This window comes from Aphanomyces astaci (genome assembly GCF_000520075.1).
Source record: "Aphanomyces astaci strain APO3 unplaced genomic scaffold supercont1.45, whole genome shotgun sequence".
Taxonomy (NCBI): domain Eukaryota; phylum Oomycota; class Saprolegniomycetes; order Saprolegniales; family Verrucalvaceae; genus Aphanomyces; species Aphanomyces astaci.
Window position 1 is genome coordinate 300889 of NW_009798308.1, and position 13422 is coordinate 314310.

A 13422-nucleotide genomic window follows, 5' to 3' on the forward strand; every position below is an offset into this window, starting at 1 on the left:
CTATATATGAGTATTTATGTGTCATACTTCTGGTCGTCCAGTTTTCTGTAGCCTTCCCATCAAGACGCTTTGAACACATACAATGGATGCACTGATGATCGATGCGCTGGACACGATGCCTCTGGAAGAGGCATTAGCCGCGACGTTTGATGTAGATGCCATGCTCATGGATGACTTTGATCTGTTTGCACCTTTGGCTGTGAAGAACAATATGAGTGCGGCCAAGGTCCTGTCGTCGTCTAGGAGCCAAACGGACACTGCGAGCATGTCGTCGGACCAAGAAGCGCCGACGCCGTTGGGCGACGACGCAGCCAACCGTCCGAAAAAGATCAACCACAGTCGCAAGCGGCAGCGCGAGGAGCTCGAGTACCTTCGCTCGAAGGTGAACGAGCTGGAACAGCACTTGCGCATCGTGGGCCAAGTCAAAGCCATGGAGATCGTGAACGAGACCCCGTGGCAGCAGATGGCCAACCAGATGCGCATCGCCAAGCAGACCGCGTTGAACGAGAATGACAAGCTCAAGCACGAACTGGAAGAGCAGATCGAGTTTGGCAAAGCGCTGCAAACGCTCATGAAGAAGCGGCCCAAGCTGACGGTGCTGCCCACGCTTGAAAACGAACAGTGGCGCGTGCTCAAGCTCGTCAAGGACCCAGTCCTCCGGCGCCACGCCATCCACGAGATCTACGAGCAACAGTACCGTCTGACGGACGGCGTCTTGGTTGAGGGCGGGCTCCTCGACCAGGTGGACGACATGGAGGCGTACGTGCCCCGTCTGGCCAAATGCAACGCCGATCTGGTGCTGCAAGTGGCGTTCTGCAAGACCAAGCGCTACGACTTCAACGTGGTGTCGGAAATGGCGTGGGCGCTGTTTCAAGGGGGCTGCGGCGCCAAGAAGAAGCAGCTCACGTACGAGGTACTGTGCAACACTCCTTCTCTTTATCGTATGACTGTCGTTCATATATTCGGGGGCGTTGATGGGTAGATGATTGAAAAAATTGACTACAACTCGGCGTACGTTGGCATTGAATTGCACTGGAACGACTTGGCCAACCAAGCCAATTGCCTCTACAAGCGATTCACCGAGCCCGACCGCGACGTGATTGTGTGTCGGTATGAGATCTTTCGATCGCCGCCAATGTCCGAGGAGTGTTGTTGATGCAAATGGCTATAGGAGTGTGCTGGAGGATGAGCTGCATCCCTTTCGCGAAGGGGCGCTGGTGTTGAACAAGAGTGCATGGTGCGTCAGTCATGTGTTTCCCATCTTGGTGGCTCACGCGAGTCCATGTAGGTTGGTGATCGAACGACTTGACAATGGCAAAGCTTGTCGACTCAAGTTTTTCCAAAAGTCGACCCTTCCGATGCTCCAGTCGAACCATGGCACCCGCAGCCTCAGTGACCCCGCGTCGCGGTACTTTCGCGTCGGGACCGTCACGGACTCGGTCCTCCTCTCGCTCAAGTCGATGATCGCCGACTTCTCGGAAGCCATGGACACCCTCTTGGCCAACTACAACGGCAACGTGGCCGACACATTCCACCGCGTCAACTTGATGATGGATAAGTAATGTAGGAATGAATGATGGTCCCAACATTCGTATAGTTTATAAATTAATACCTCGAAGAAAAAATGAGGGCATATCCCATTCTGACATTCTATACCCTTTATAAAATGATATTGAGTACTTTTGGCGCACTTTTGAGTTTCAAGATTTGATAAGTGGAGGGTTTCGTCATGGATCACCTCGACTTCATGCCGTGGGACGACGCCAACATTGACGCGGAAGCCATGATTGCACAGGATATGGATCTGTTTGGCCCAAATGATGCATCCGACAATGGCGACAAGAATCGTTGGAGCGCCGTGCTTCCTTCCAGTGGCTCAATGAGTGAACGAACTTCACCCCAAGGTCAATCAAAGTCGAAAACGACAGCGAGACAAACTTGAATACTTGCGTGTCAAGGTCGGGGAAATGGAGAGGCACCTGTCTAAGCTCAAGCAAGGGGCCCCTTCGCCACGCCCTGCAGCATTCACACCATAGGAAAGGTCGACGGATTCGTCGGGGTGGCAGTCCATGGCCCAGCACATGGCCAAAATTGTCTGTCATGACCGAGAACGACAAGCTTCGTTTACAGCTCCAGGAGCAGGTCGATGTTGGCCAGTCGTTGCAGGCGCTGCTGCCCACCATGGATTCCGTGTGCCCAAGGAGCCAGCGTCGCTGCGACGGCAAACGGCGCTCGACATCTGCCATCAAGAGTACCTCCAGCTGCCCACCGTTCTCCAAGAGTGCGGGCTGCTGGACGACAACACGAACGACTTGGAGTCGTATGATGCGCCTAGGCTAGCGAAGGCCACCGAGGAGCTCATCTTGCAAGTGGTGGTGTCTCGGAAGGACCCCGAAGACTTTCGAGTGATTGGGCGACTGGCATGGATGTTACTGAATGAACTGAATGGATCTCTGAGCATCGAGCGGCGTAACCACTGCGTACATTCGATCGTTGGTACTTGTAACGACACGTCGAGGCACACCGCTCGGTACGAACCTCTGGATCGTCGAAATGTGTGACGAGGATCTTGGTGGACCATACATTTCCTTACGACCGAGAAGCGCTGGTCTTGGCCAAGTGCGCATGATACCGTGATTGGCTTGACTTGTCGTGATGTTTGGCGTACTAGGATGTTAATGGAAGACGCCAAGTCGGACGGTGTCGCCACTTTCAAAAGTCCATGTTGCCCATGCTTCAGGCAGCGTGCTTGGCGCGGACGAGTCGCCGTCGTTCTACCGCAGCGTGGGAAATGTCTCCAGCCTCATGGAGCTCAAGAACATGGTGTCTGACTTTCGCTAAGCCCTCTTCCACCTTCTCGAAAAGAGCTGGGAAGTCACACCCAGCGCCAGGCAAAGTGCCTCATCACAACATCGAAGACATTTGGAACTTCAATGGCTAGCTAACTATGCGTGTGCTTGAGGGGGAATTGCTTGCCATGGTCTTGGTGGCACGTCGGTTTTGGTGGTGATTTGTGAGACTGCCATGTCATAGCTCGATACGCTTGTCCATCTGCCCTCTCGAGTCGATGTACATAACTAGATGGGGCCGTGAAAATGAAAATTAGTAGTAAAAAAATATTATAAAAAAGATTTTGGTTGATAGATTAATGGGAGAAAAATTGCTGGAGAAACGTGGGTTTTAAAATGTCGGCGCGGCAATACGGACATTTGTTGGACGTTTTGAGCTTGAGCCACTCGATGAGGCAGTCTTCGTGGAACACGTGTCGGCACTTGGCTTGGATCATGTCCTTAGACGAATCGTACTCTTCCAGGCAGATGCAGCAGCAACTGTCTCCATCAGGCGGTGGCATCGCGGACGGCGGCGGCGGCACTGACGACAAGCCGCTGCATGTGTTACGCCACCACTTCTTGAGCCAGTTGCTCTCTTCCCACTCCTCCGCGGGGTCCTTTCGCCACTTGAGCTCCTTGCGCAGTCGATGCCGCAGCTGCTCCTTCTTCTCGTTCATCTGTTCGTCGTACAAGCGCTTCTTGACCATGAAATCCTGCAGCATCACTTCCACGTTCGCCTTCGTTTCCGCGAAGTTCAAGTACCGATCTACCGCGCGGAGGAGACTCCATTGCGCCAACGCCAAGGCATCCGGGGTGATGGCGGGACCGAATATGGATAACGTCTCGTAGAACGGATCACGGGTGTGCATGCGTGGGTTGTTGATGCGAATGCTCTCTATCGTTGTTTGGAGGCTCAGGTTGAAGTGGTCGCTGTGGCCAAACCATTCGAAGTCGGTCAAGTCGGTCGTGCGAGGCGAGACCTCTTGCGTGATCGCTAACACGGCATCCCGGCACTCCACCGACAACTCCGTCCATCGATCAAACCGTTGCTTCACCACGAACCGATGGAACAGGTACACCACGAGCATAAGTAGCGGGAGGCTAAACACACCCAGGAAGCTCACAAGCACCACAACCAGGACCCAGCACACCTGCTGCACGTGCGCCGACGTCACGTCGCCAGCCGCAGACACTCGATACAGCACCCACGATTCCATTCCGCCGGCGACCTCCTTATTTGGTGCCGAAGCTCCGACGGCGAAAATGGCAAGGGCTGGCACCCAACCCGGATTCTCATTACATACAAACTACAAGTATCATTTCGGGTGCGGGTTCGCTCATATGAGTGTAGGTCGTTTGGACCAGCATTCTGCCTTTGGTGATCAAGGACACGGAGAAATGCAGTGCGATCGTACGAAAACTCTACGTGGATGTTCATCATTGTAGCTTGACAACAGGACGATTTGAAGCCGCTATGATGCAGTTGGGGCAAGTCCGTTATGCTCCAGTACACACAGCGATTGATTACACGCTCCATAACGTTCTCGTCGCGAGTTTGAAGCAAATTAGTTCTCACCCATCGCGTCAACCCAGACGCGAGAAGCTAGGCCCTGACCTGCTCATCCCATAGAATGTATGCCGTTCCATGAAGGGTCGCTGCTGTGATAGCTTTATTGGTTGAGGAGGCGGAATATAGACGACTTCTACAGTCGTCCCATATCGCCTGCATCCATGATGTGGTCTGTATCCTTGGGAGGCTTCTACGTGGTAGAGGGTGACGCGTTTTGATTGGTAGTTGAAATATTGACGCGATTTGATTGGATGAGGATTTCGACGAGGCCAGTGACACGCCGGAACAGGGGCTGCGCCAACCAATCAAATGCGAGGAAACGACGGGAACGCGCTTGTGGTTGGTCGATTCGCTAAAGGCGATTGAAATGCGGCGGATGTGCTTACGACCTCTGGCATTCTCGGATCGTCCTGGTCATGATGCAGACCCTTCGAAGCATCTCGCATCAACTACCACCTCTGGAGGAAGGCTTTGTGCGTGTGTACATCTGCCGGCACGGGGAAACGGACTTCAATCACCTCGGCATCATGCAAGGGCGGGGCGTGAATTCGCAACTGAACAAGACGGGACAGAAACAAGCAGCAAAGTTGGCGCGAGCGTTCAAGGACATTCCACTGAGTGCGATCTACAGCAGTCGCTTACGTCGAGCGAGTGAGACGGCGTCGTACCTTCTCGACAATCACCCCGGCGTCAAGTCGGGCGAGTTTGCGGATCTGGAGGAGATGAGCTTTGGCACCATGGAAGGAACCGCTCGGTCGAGTCACGCGTCGGCGCTGCAGGACATTTACGCCAAGTGGAAGCAAGGCAACGTGGACGTGACGTTTCCGCACGGAGAATGTCCCAAGGACGTCGAGAAGCGCGGTGTCACTGCCATCCACGACCTGGTTCGGACGGCCGCCGCCGAAAACGACGACCACGTCGCGTTCGTGTGCCATGGCCGCTTCAACAAGATCGTGCTGTCGTCGCTGCTGAGTGTTCCGTTGGAAAACCCGAAGCTGGCCCAAGACAACACGTGCATCAACATATTGGACTTCGACCGACGCACCGAAACCTACACGGCGCGAGTACTCAACCACACCAAGCATTTGACTGCCACGACCGCGTGACAGCCCATGTTGTCGTGTGTGAATTTATTACTATTTCCTATTGTTCCCTTTATTTGAACCAGCATACTATTACCATTGCATTTCGTCGAAACCTTCTTATTAATAGTGATTAGTTGCCGTTAGTTGGTACCGTTTTTACTAGTACTACTACTAGTAGCACTAAAGTACTGTATGTACATAGTCTGATAGTAGTACCATTAGTACTACTATGACATAGTATCAGTCAAATAGTACTAACTAGTTATTAATAGTATTGATTTGAGAAATGGACATTCGTTCCATCAAGATGCGCAAGTCTACATCTTATGGTTTAGAAAGTGCTGCTTCATGCAATTCGAAGTGAACACTTCCGCTCACACGACCAACAGATGGACGAGGGAGTCTGCGGTGTCGACACGCTTTCGACTGACGGCGCGAGTTCTCAAGGACGCGGCACCGGTGACCAGCGCAAACACCATGACCTGAAGCATAAAGAAGAACAAGTACCTAGGGGATGGATGAGTTTGGAATGGGATGGGATTGCAAACCACAACGGAGCGGACGGACGATCGGTGGCGAGGAACGGGTATGGCCACTTGATGTGCACAGTCTCATGCACGATCCAAGCGTAGATGACGTAGATGGTCGGGAAGAGGATACTCCACGCGCAGGTGCTCACTGCGACTCGGCGCGCGTCGTTCCAGATCCATTCGACCAACAACAGGAATGCGTTGATGCCGTGCTGGCAGTAACTGATCCAGTTCAAGAGGATGTAGTCTTCGTGGATGGCGTGGACCATGGGGTACAGGATAACCCACACGACGGCAGTGACGAGGATCGAGGTTGGCCACAGGACGTCCAACATCACGGCACGACCTCGGCTGTGGCCTGATGCATCGAAGAACGACCAACACCAGTACGACAGCTGCAACAACACGTTCCATGTCGTGAAGAAGTAGTAGCAATGTCCGTCCGTCTTGATCACGTCGGCGACGTGGGTGACGAAGAGGAAGATCGCACACGCGGCGTAGAATGCTCGATGCAACACACTCGGAGGATCCGACGGGAAAGCATACGGAGACGTGTATGCGTCTTGCCGATGCGGTGGGAATTGGCGCAGGAAGTAGATGCACGCGACCACACTCAATGCTTCTTCGCAGCCCACGACAACCGGCCCCCACATGACGTTGTGATGGTCGTTCGGTTGATCGAGTGATCTTGAGGTGGAATAGAGTGATTTCATTGGGTGATACAAACAGAGTTGAAGGATTTGATTGGATATTGAATGATAATGATTGTTTATGAGCTAGTGCACTTTCGGTCGTCCGTATACGTTGTGAAGTCGCTCCACTTCGTTCGTTTAGACCTACTAGTACTGTACTAACACTTACTAGTACTATTAATAGTAGTAATACATCGTTGTACATCCCCAGTATCCGTTGATCTACTGAATTACACTGTACTATACAGTATATGAATTCAATGTAGTCAGCTTACCATAGTATGAGAAAGCTCGCTTGAAACTGTATAAATTGACAAAAAGCGAATTGTGCTGGGCCAACCAATATATATGGACGTCAAAGTTTACAGTTAATTCTAGTCTCTGCGTTGGTAGCAGCGTAATGTCTTATGCCATTGTTAGTTAATACGTGTAGTATATTTGTAGGTTATTGGTTCGTAACAAGTGAATGCGTTCGGGTGTTTGTTCGATCGCTCGCACTTTGCACGCTGCCAAGCACACCACGACGGCAAACACGCCGGCATGCAAAGCGATGAGTGCGATGAACCTACAATCAAACACGAATGAATGATATGCCGAGCCTTGTTCGTACCAGAAGGGGGCGGAGGGGTCATCGATTGGAAGGAACGATGCAAACAGCCACGGCGTAAGCGGATGCGAGGCGTGCAACATCCACGCGTAGATGGTGTAAGTCGTAGGAAAGAGAGTGACCAGAGCACATGTACTCCAACCCACAGCGCGAGCGTCGCTCCACAAGAATTCGACAAGTAGGAGGGCCGTGTTGAGTCCATGCTGGCTCCAGCTGATCCAATTCCAGTACTCGTCGTTCCTGGTGTTCCCCGCCATGGGATACAAGACCAGCCACACGACCACGGTGATGACAATGCTCACGGGGAACACAACGTCAAACAAAATGAGCCTGCCGCGGCTGATACACTTTGGATCTTGGAGACTCCACGACCAATAAATGATCTGCATCGATAACGCCCATACAGAGTACTGGTTCAAGCAATACCCGTCGGACTTCCAAATGTCGGACACGAGGACGGCAAGGAAGCCCAGGAGGCAGCACACGTAGAAGAGGTGCTTGAACACTGTCGGGGACGGCCGAAGCGCATACGACGAGTGGTACGCTTCATTGTCCGAAGGTGGGAAGCGGCAAAGGACCGACACACTCACAACGACAGACAGAGCTTCCACCGTACCGACCACGTAGTGCAACATCACGAAGGACTGCGAGCGACCGTCAGGCGACGTTCGAATTTTTGGTTATCAAACTGAACATCATGGACCAATCAGAACGCATCATTCCAAATTCGTCGATTTAATTGGATAAATGAAAAATATCTATCCCAACCACAGTATAGTACTCCGGAGTATATCGACATGAAAGATAATAAAAAATACTACTACGTAGTAGTAGTAACGTTACTATTAAGAGTACTATTAATAGTAGTATCAATTATACGTAGTACTACTATTGGTAGTACTACTTCATATTAATACTAGAGTACTATTAATACTTCAGTACTAGAGTACTATTATTAATATTAACCGTATGTATTTATGCTATTAATATTAATAGTGTTAATAGTAGCCATTATACTACATGTAGTACTACTACTATCTCGTACGTTTTAATGTTCTAACAGTAAGTTATGGTAAGTACTATAGTACTACTAGTATTAATACCTAATATTTATACTAACAGTAAATGCTAACGTTACCATTTAACTGTAAATGCCCAAATTCATCAGCATTCATGTGGTTGCAATAAATATATCGTGCCCTTACGATATACTAGTACTAGTACTATAGAGCATAGGAGCATGAACATGGTTGACGTGCATGATTGATTTATGAGTTTCATCGGTTTTGGGTCGCCTTCGGAGTAACTTTGGGGAGCAATAGCTTGGACGTTCCGTCGAAGTCCACTGGCATATGCTCTGCGATAAATACTTTGATTGCCGCCAAGAGCACCACCAACCCGAAAAACGCAATGTGCAGCGCCAGGAGTCCCAAATACCTAGTTACATTACTTGTTAGCCCACCACCATAGTATTATTAAAAATAAAGAACAGGCACGCACGCACCATAGCGGGGCCAGCGGCTGATCGACGTCCAAAAACGGATACAACCACACGTTGTAAAAGCTGTGCACTACCCACGCAAACGTCGCGTACGTCGTGGCCCACAAACCAACGAGGGCGCCCGTCCCCAATGGTACAGACCGCACGTCGCTGCAGACAAACTCGATGAGCAAGAGCGCGAGGTTGCCCCCATGCTGGGTCCAGCTGATCCAATTTTGCAGTTCGTCTCCCATGAGAGGGTACAGGATTGTCCACACGACCACAACAGTGGCCATGCTCGTCGGCAAGAGGAGGTCGAGGAACATGGACCGCGCGCGACTCGTTCGCTTAGGGTCGACAAGGGCCCACACCCAGTACACGGTTTGCAACATAAAGTTCCAGAACGTGTAATAGAGCAAACACGACCCGTTGGTCTGCTTCAGATCAGCACTGGCCACCACGAGAAAGTACACCAGCGCGCTGAAGTGGAAAAGCCGACCAATCAGCCGCGGCGGCGGCCGCAACGCGTAGGACGACACGTACTCTTCATGTGCAAGGGGAGCTTGGTAGTATATGACCCAGAGAGAGGCCACTGCGGCAAGGACCAGCTCTCCGCCGACGATAAATGCGCTACTCGACATGTCAGGCTACAGAGTTTGCGGCCAAACAATCGAACTGTCAATATACAGTAGTAGTATATGGCCAAGAATCTTGAAATGGCGGTAGAGGTAGCACGACATCTCATTGGATGAATAAGTGTAGGTTTAATGGAAATAAATGGATCCGATTGGACAAACCAAGTACCCTGATTCTCAATGACTATACAGTAACTATCCCAGCTCAACTAACCTCATTGTGTACTACTCGTGTACTAGTAGGAGCTTATATGTTAGTACAGTCTGCGAGGAGTTCACATACTCCGGACTACGTGCCGCAGAAAGCAAGGCTCCCGCAAAACCGCTTTACCTGTATGCAGCGGGCAGCTACAACTACCGGTACATGTAGTACTGAATGGTACTATGTAGTATGGATTTGCGGGAGCGACGTGGCTGCATGTACCTGATATACATAACCACAGTAGTAAGTTAATGTAAAACGTGTAAGTTAACGTTATTAATACAAGTTAGTGTTGGGATTTGACTTCAAATCTAGCGATATCACACGACTACTGTGTGAGCTGCATTGGTGCTTGCAAATACTTAAGTACACTATATCGCAATAGCTAACAACCACGATCTCGGCATTGCCATGTACATCAGGTACACGGAAAAAGGATCGCCAGGCCATGTCGACTATTTTTCGTTGCTGGAAGTTACTGTTACGTTTTCGTTGCGCCTCATACAATGCGAAAAAGGCCCTTTCATGTCAAGAGAGAATCACAAGTACATACAGGTACTGTATGTATGGCTACTACATTGTAGCACTTAGAAACGATGCCGGATCCCTTCCGCCCACGTCTTAGATTGATGTGGCTGGCGTTGGCGGTACTACATACTAACGCCACCTCAAGGTTTCAGCAGGCGTTTCCATGGCCAATTCGTAAGCATGGTTTCGAAGCGAAGCGTCGCATCCGGATAACTTTATTTCACGCAATTTGATTGGTCACTCGACACCGTATGGTGTACTTTTGCTTGTCATTGTGCAACATTATTGTTCATGCAAGGAACCTCCCTCTTGCCAACAACCTAATTCTGTCGGCAGTCACTTTGCAACAACCTAGCTTCCTCCTCCCAGCATCATGCGCCTCATCATCGAGAACAACGCCGCCGACGTCGCCGCGTGGGTCGCCCGCTACGTCCGTCAACGCATCAATGACTTCAAGCCGTCCGCTGAACGTCCGTTCGTCCTCGGCTTGCCCACGGGCGGGACCCCCTTGAAGACGTACAAGATCTTGGTCGATTTCTACAAGCAAGGGACCCTCAGCTTTGAGCATGTGGTCACATTCAACATGGATGAGTACGTGAACCTGCCCAAGGAACACCCGGAGAGCTACCACTCGTTCATGCACAACAACTTGTTCCAGTTCATCGACATCAAGGCAGAAAACGTCAACATCCTCAACGGCAACGCCGCCGACCTGGAACAAGAATGCCGCGACTACGAAGCCAAGATCGCCAAGGTCGGTGGCATCGAGCTGTTCTTGGGCGGCATCGGCCCCGACGGCCACATCGCGTTCAACGAACCCAGCTCGTCCCTCGTGTCCCGCACGCGCATCAAGACGTTGGCGTACGACACGATCGTCGCCAACTCGCGATTCTTCGGCGGGGACGTGAACCAAGTGCCCAAGATGGCGCTGACCGTCGGCGTGGGCACCGTCATGGACGCCCGCGAAGTGCTCATCATCATCACGGGGCACTCCAAGGCGTTCGCGCTGTACAAGGTGATTGAGGAAGGCGTGAACCATATGTGGACTGTCTCGGCCATCCAAACGCACAAAAACTCGGTGATCGTGTGCGACGACGACGCCACGTTGGAGCTCAAGGTCAAGACCGTCAAGTACTTCAAGGGCCTGCATGAAACCAACGAGCGCATGCTCGAGACACGCAAGGGGTCTCGTCAATAATTTAGCCTTGAGTAGTACAGTGTTGATCCGCCGACATCCATCGCTGCGGAACAAATACACTCCACGGGAAACGAAAATATATAAATATGTACGGGGAAGTAGTTACCTGAAGGACGTGGATCGAACCACCATCAAGTGCACTCAATCAACGACGATGCGGATTGTCAGGGCTACATGTAACGTAAGTAGATTACCATACTGATAGTTTGCCATGGCTTGGCTGTACGTACATGAGTTACCGGTAGCTGTTCACTTCACCAAATGACGCGCACTACATAGCGTCGAAATTGGTGTCATGTGAAATTGAACTAAACTTCACGTTTACTGTAGACTGGCGCGTATGACGTTATCTAACTTATGACGTTATCAGCCTTACGGCGTTATCAGACTTATGACGTTATCTGGCGTGTGGTTGTCTCGTCACATTGGGTTTAAGGTACGCTAGCACGACATTTCCGACATTTTAGAGGGTACCCCTACCTTGCGCCATCCGCCGTCTCGTTCCACTTCAATTCGTTCGCAAAGTTCTAGCAAGCAGGCAGTTGTCGAAACGCAGGGATCCGACGTCAATGAAAGGGTATTCCAGCGCTTTGAAGGTCCTTGGGTTGACGTGGGAGTCCCACGTGGCACGCTGCTTGTGGTTTGGTGTCGTTTCTGAGGGATTCGCCGTTGGCCCAAGCAGGCGCCTGCATCATGCCATCGTCGTTGTGCAAGTTTTGGACGACGGGTATGTAATCGAAGCGACGGAAAACGAGTAAAGGAAGGTTGAACTCCAGGGGACTCCTGTGGACACGCGGAGGCCTTGGCGGCGCGCAGAGCCGACAAGGATGGGGACAGTTTACGGCGAGTTGAAGATTAATAATTAGCGGAAAGATAAAATCGAGCAATCCTCTTGGCCAATCAAACGTCGAAAATGAATAAAATGGAATGTCGGTTAGCCAATCAAATGAAGTAAGAGACATTCATCAATCCAGGTACCTGTGATTCGTTCCCTTTTGCAATTGCAACTACGCCGGAATAAACTTTAGTACCTGGTAACAAAAGAATCTCAAGTTAGGTTTTTAGTGCGGATCAATCGTGAGCGTGTTTGTTGCCCATTCAAGCGGCAACACGACAACATCCACAGCGCTTGACAAGAGAGACAATGAATTTACGACAGCACTACACTAATCCACACATACCGAATCCAGAATCTACTATTTCAACGTATACTGGTACGTACGTATATATCCACATGTATGCACACTTCTGGCAAGAATATACAAGCCGTAGACTCTAAAATCACTTGTATTTTTCTATTGATCTCGTTTGACAATGTCTTGCCAGCAATTTTTCGAGGCAAGATATGACACGATTTCTGGTGGCACTACAGTGCAGTTCCACTAGCAATTGATTCCCCGCCTTGACCAGCATCAGCTTGAACAGTCCATCTTCGTTCAGCAACTTGTGCACCACAGGAAAAGGTACTGTAATTCCTTCGGAATAGTGACCAAGCCAAAAAGCCACCTACGAATCGATGCAGCGGGCCTGCCGCGCGGACGCCTCCAAAGCCGCCAGTAAAGTACGTGACAATCGCAGCCACCTTGAGATTTTTTTAATAAATATTCATTTTTATAATTATTACTAGTAATTATATATATTTTCATTTATACTCCGTAGCAAATTCATAATAATTACTACTAATACTAGTAAAATATTTTAATAAATCAGTATATGATACTTTTATATTTTATATTTCTGAATTTAATATATATTATTATTTTTGTATTATAAATATAATAATAAAAATCTAAAATTAGGGCCCGTTTGGTAACCGGAAATATTGGAGGACTTCAGAAACCGGCGCAAACTTTATTTTGCGCCACCAAAATCATCCGGAATTATAATTTAAATGCGCCGCAAATTTTGGTGAGGCCAGAAAAGCGCCTCATCAAAATTTGCGGCGGGTCCGGACTATTTGGTACGGATACTGTTGTAGTACGGATAGAGCAACTTGGCAGCAATTGAGGCGATGGCTGTCGTTGCACTTGCTCGACGATGACGACGATGCCAACGACGGGCTCT

The 13422-nt window shown here is 50.2% G+C and overlaps 8 protein-coding genes across 10 annotated transcripts; 5 read left to right on the forward strand and 3 right to left on the reverse strand.

The window, feature by feature from the left end:
• The first annotated feature begins 52 nt into the window (after window positions 1–52).
• H257_13116 (hypothetical protein) lies at window positions 53–1648 on the forward strand. Of its 3 annotated transcripts, XM_009840569.1 has the most exons (4): window positions 53–913; window positions 983–1110; window positions 1172–1237; window positions 1289–1648. In XM_009840569.1, the coding sequence occupies exons 1-4, from the start codon at window positions 83–85 to the stop codon at window positions 1560–1562; spliced, it is 1299 nt and encodes a 432-aa protein (XP_009838871.1). In that variant the 5' UTR covers window positions 53–82; the 3' UTR covers window positions 1563–1648. The 3 variants fall into 3 exon arrangements, with proteins under 3 accessions (XP_009838871.1, XP_009838869.1, XP_009838870.1); XM_009840567.1 differs by having other exon boundaries at window positions 983–1237; XM_009840568.1 differs by having other exon boundaries at window positions 1172–1648.
• Window positions 1649–1729: 81 nt separating this feature from the next.
• Window positions 1730–3137, forward strand: H257_13117 (hypothetical protein; the record flags this gene model as incomplete). The annotated part of the gene is made up of 3 exons (XM_009840570.1): window positions 1730–1904; window positions 2167–2530; window positions 2672–3137. The coding sequence occupies 3 exons, from the start codon at window positions 1730–1732 to the stop codon at window positions 2829–2831; spliced, it is 699 nt and encodes a 232-aa protein (XP_009838872.1). The 3' UTR covers window positions 2832–3137.
• On the forward strand, window positions 3124–4087 carry H257_13118 (hypothetical protein). The gene has a single exon (XM_009840571.1). It carries the CDS (start codon window positions 3186–3188, stop codon window positions 3678–3680), a length of 495 nt encoding a protein of 164 aa, XP_009838873.1. The 5' UTR covers window positions 3124–3185; the 3' UTR covers window positions 3681–4087.
• A 657-nt stretch (window positions 4088–4744) lies between these two features.
• On the forward strand, window positions 4745–5626 carry H257_13119 (hypothetical protein). Its single transcript, XM_009840572.1, has one exon. It carries the CDS (start codon window positions 4818–4820, stop codon window positions 5505–5507), a length of 690 nt encoding a protein of 229 aa, XP_009838874.1. The 5' UTR covers window positions 4745–4817; the 3' UTR covers window positions 5508–5626.
• Window positions 5627–5698: 72 nt separating this feature from the next.
• Window positions 5699–6696, reverse strand: H257_13120 (hypothetical protein). The gene is made up of 2 exons (XM_009840573.1): window positions 6035–6696; window positions 5699–5993 (listed from the first exon to the last, which is right to left on the reverse strand). The coding sequence occupies exons 1-2, from the start codon at window positions 6667–6669 to the stop codon at window positions 5861–5863; spliced, it is 768 nt and encodes a 255-aa protein (XP_009838875.1). The 5' UTR covers window positions 6670–6696; the 3' UTR covers window positions 5699–5860.
• Window positions 6697–7122: 426 nt separating this feature from the next.
• On the reverse strand, window positions 7123–7993 carry H257_13121 (hypothetical protein). The gene is made up of 2 exons (XM_009840574.1): window positions 7319–7993; window positions 7123–7273 (listed from the first exon to the last, which is right to left on the reverse strand). Exons 1-2 carry the CDS (start codon window positions 7948–7950, stop codon window positions 7129–7131), a joined length of 777 nt encoding a protein of 258 aa, XP_009838876.1. The 5' UTR covers window positions 7951–7993; the 3' UTR covers window positions 7123–7128.
• Window positions 7994–8479: 486 nt separating this feature from the next.
• Window positions 8480–9502, reverse strand: H257_13122 (hypothetical protein). Its single transcript, XM_009840575.1, has 2 exons — window positions 8820–9502; window positions 8480–8752 (listed from the first exon to the last, which is right to left on the reverse strand). Exons 1-2 carry the CDS (start codon window positions 9434–9436, stop codon window positions 8593–8595), a joined length of 777 nt encoding a protein of 258 aa, XP_009838877.1. The 5' UTR covers window positions 9437–9502; the 3' UTR covers window positions 8480–8592.
• Window positions 9503–10446: 944 nt separating this feature from the next.
• Window positions 10447–11570, forward strand: H257_13123 (glucosamine-6-phosphate deaminase). The gene has a single exon (XM_009840576.1). The coding sequence runs from the start codon at window positions 10534–10536 to the stop codon at window positions 11356–11358; it is 825 nt and encodes a 274-aa protein (XP_009838878.1). The 5' UTR covers window positions 10447–10533; the 3' UTR covers window positions 11359–11570.
• The last annotated feature ends 1852 nt before the right edge of the window (window positions 11571–13422 follow it).

Bases quoted from the DNA above. Each gene is read 5' to 3' on its own strand.
- H257_13116 (XM_009840568.1), top strand. From the start codon at position 83: ATGGATGCACTGATGATCGATGCGCTGGACACGATGCCTCTGGAAGAG. The intron at 914-982 runs GTACTGTGCAAC...GTTGATGGGTAG, and splicing joins AGAAGCAGCTCACGTACGAG to ATGATTGAAAAAATTGACTA. The intron at 1,111-1,171 runs GTATGAGATCTT...AAATGGCTATAG, and splicing joins CGCGACGTGATTGTGTGTCG to GAGTGTGCTGGAGGATGAGC.
- H257_13118 (XM_009840571.1), top strand. From the start codon at position 3,186: ATGTCGGCGCGGCAATACGGACATTTGTTGGACGTTTTGAGCTTGAGC.
- H257_13119 (XM_009840572.1), top strand. From the start codon at position 4,818: ATGATGCAGACCCTTCGAAGCATCTCGCATCAACTACCACCTCTGGAG.
- H257_13120 (XM_009840573.1), bottom strand. From the start codon at position 6,669: ATGTGGGGGCCGGTTGTCGTGGGCTGCGAAGAAGCATTGAGTGTGGTC. The intron at 5,994-6,034 runs GTTTGCAATCCC...TCCATCCCCTAG, and splicing joins CGTCCGTCCGCTCCGTTGTG to GTACTTGTTCTTCTTTATGC.
- H257_13121 (XM_009840574.1), bottom strand. From the start codon at position 7,950: ATGTTGCACTACGTGGTCGGTACGGTGGAAGCTCTGTCTGTCGTTGTG. The intron at 7,274-7,318 runs GTACGAACAAGG...GTTTGATTGTAG, and splicing joins GACCCCTCCGCCCCCTTCTG to GTTCATCGCACTCATCGCTT.
- H257_13122 (XM_009840575.1), bottom strand. From the start codon at position 9,436: ATGTCGAGTAGCGCATTTATCGTCGGCGGAGAGCTGGTCCTTGCCGCA. The intron at 8,753-8,819 runs GTGCGTGCGTGC...TAATGTAACTAG, and splicing joins CAGCCGCTGGCCCCGCTATG to GTATTTGGGACTCCTGGCGC.
- H257_13123 (XM_009840576.1), top strand. From the start codon at position 10,534: ATGCGCCTCATCATCGAGAACAACGCCGCCGACGTCGCCGCGTGGGTC.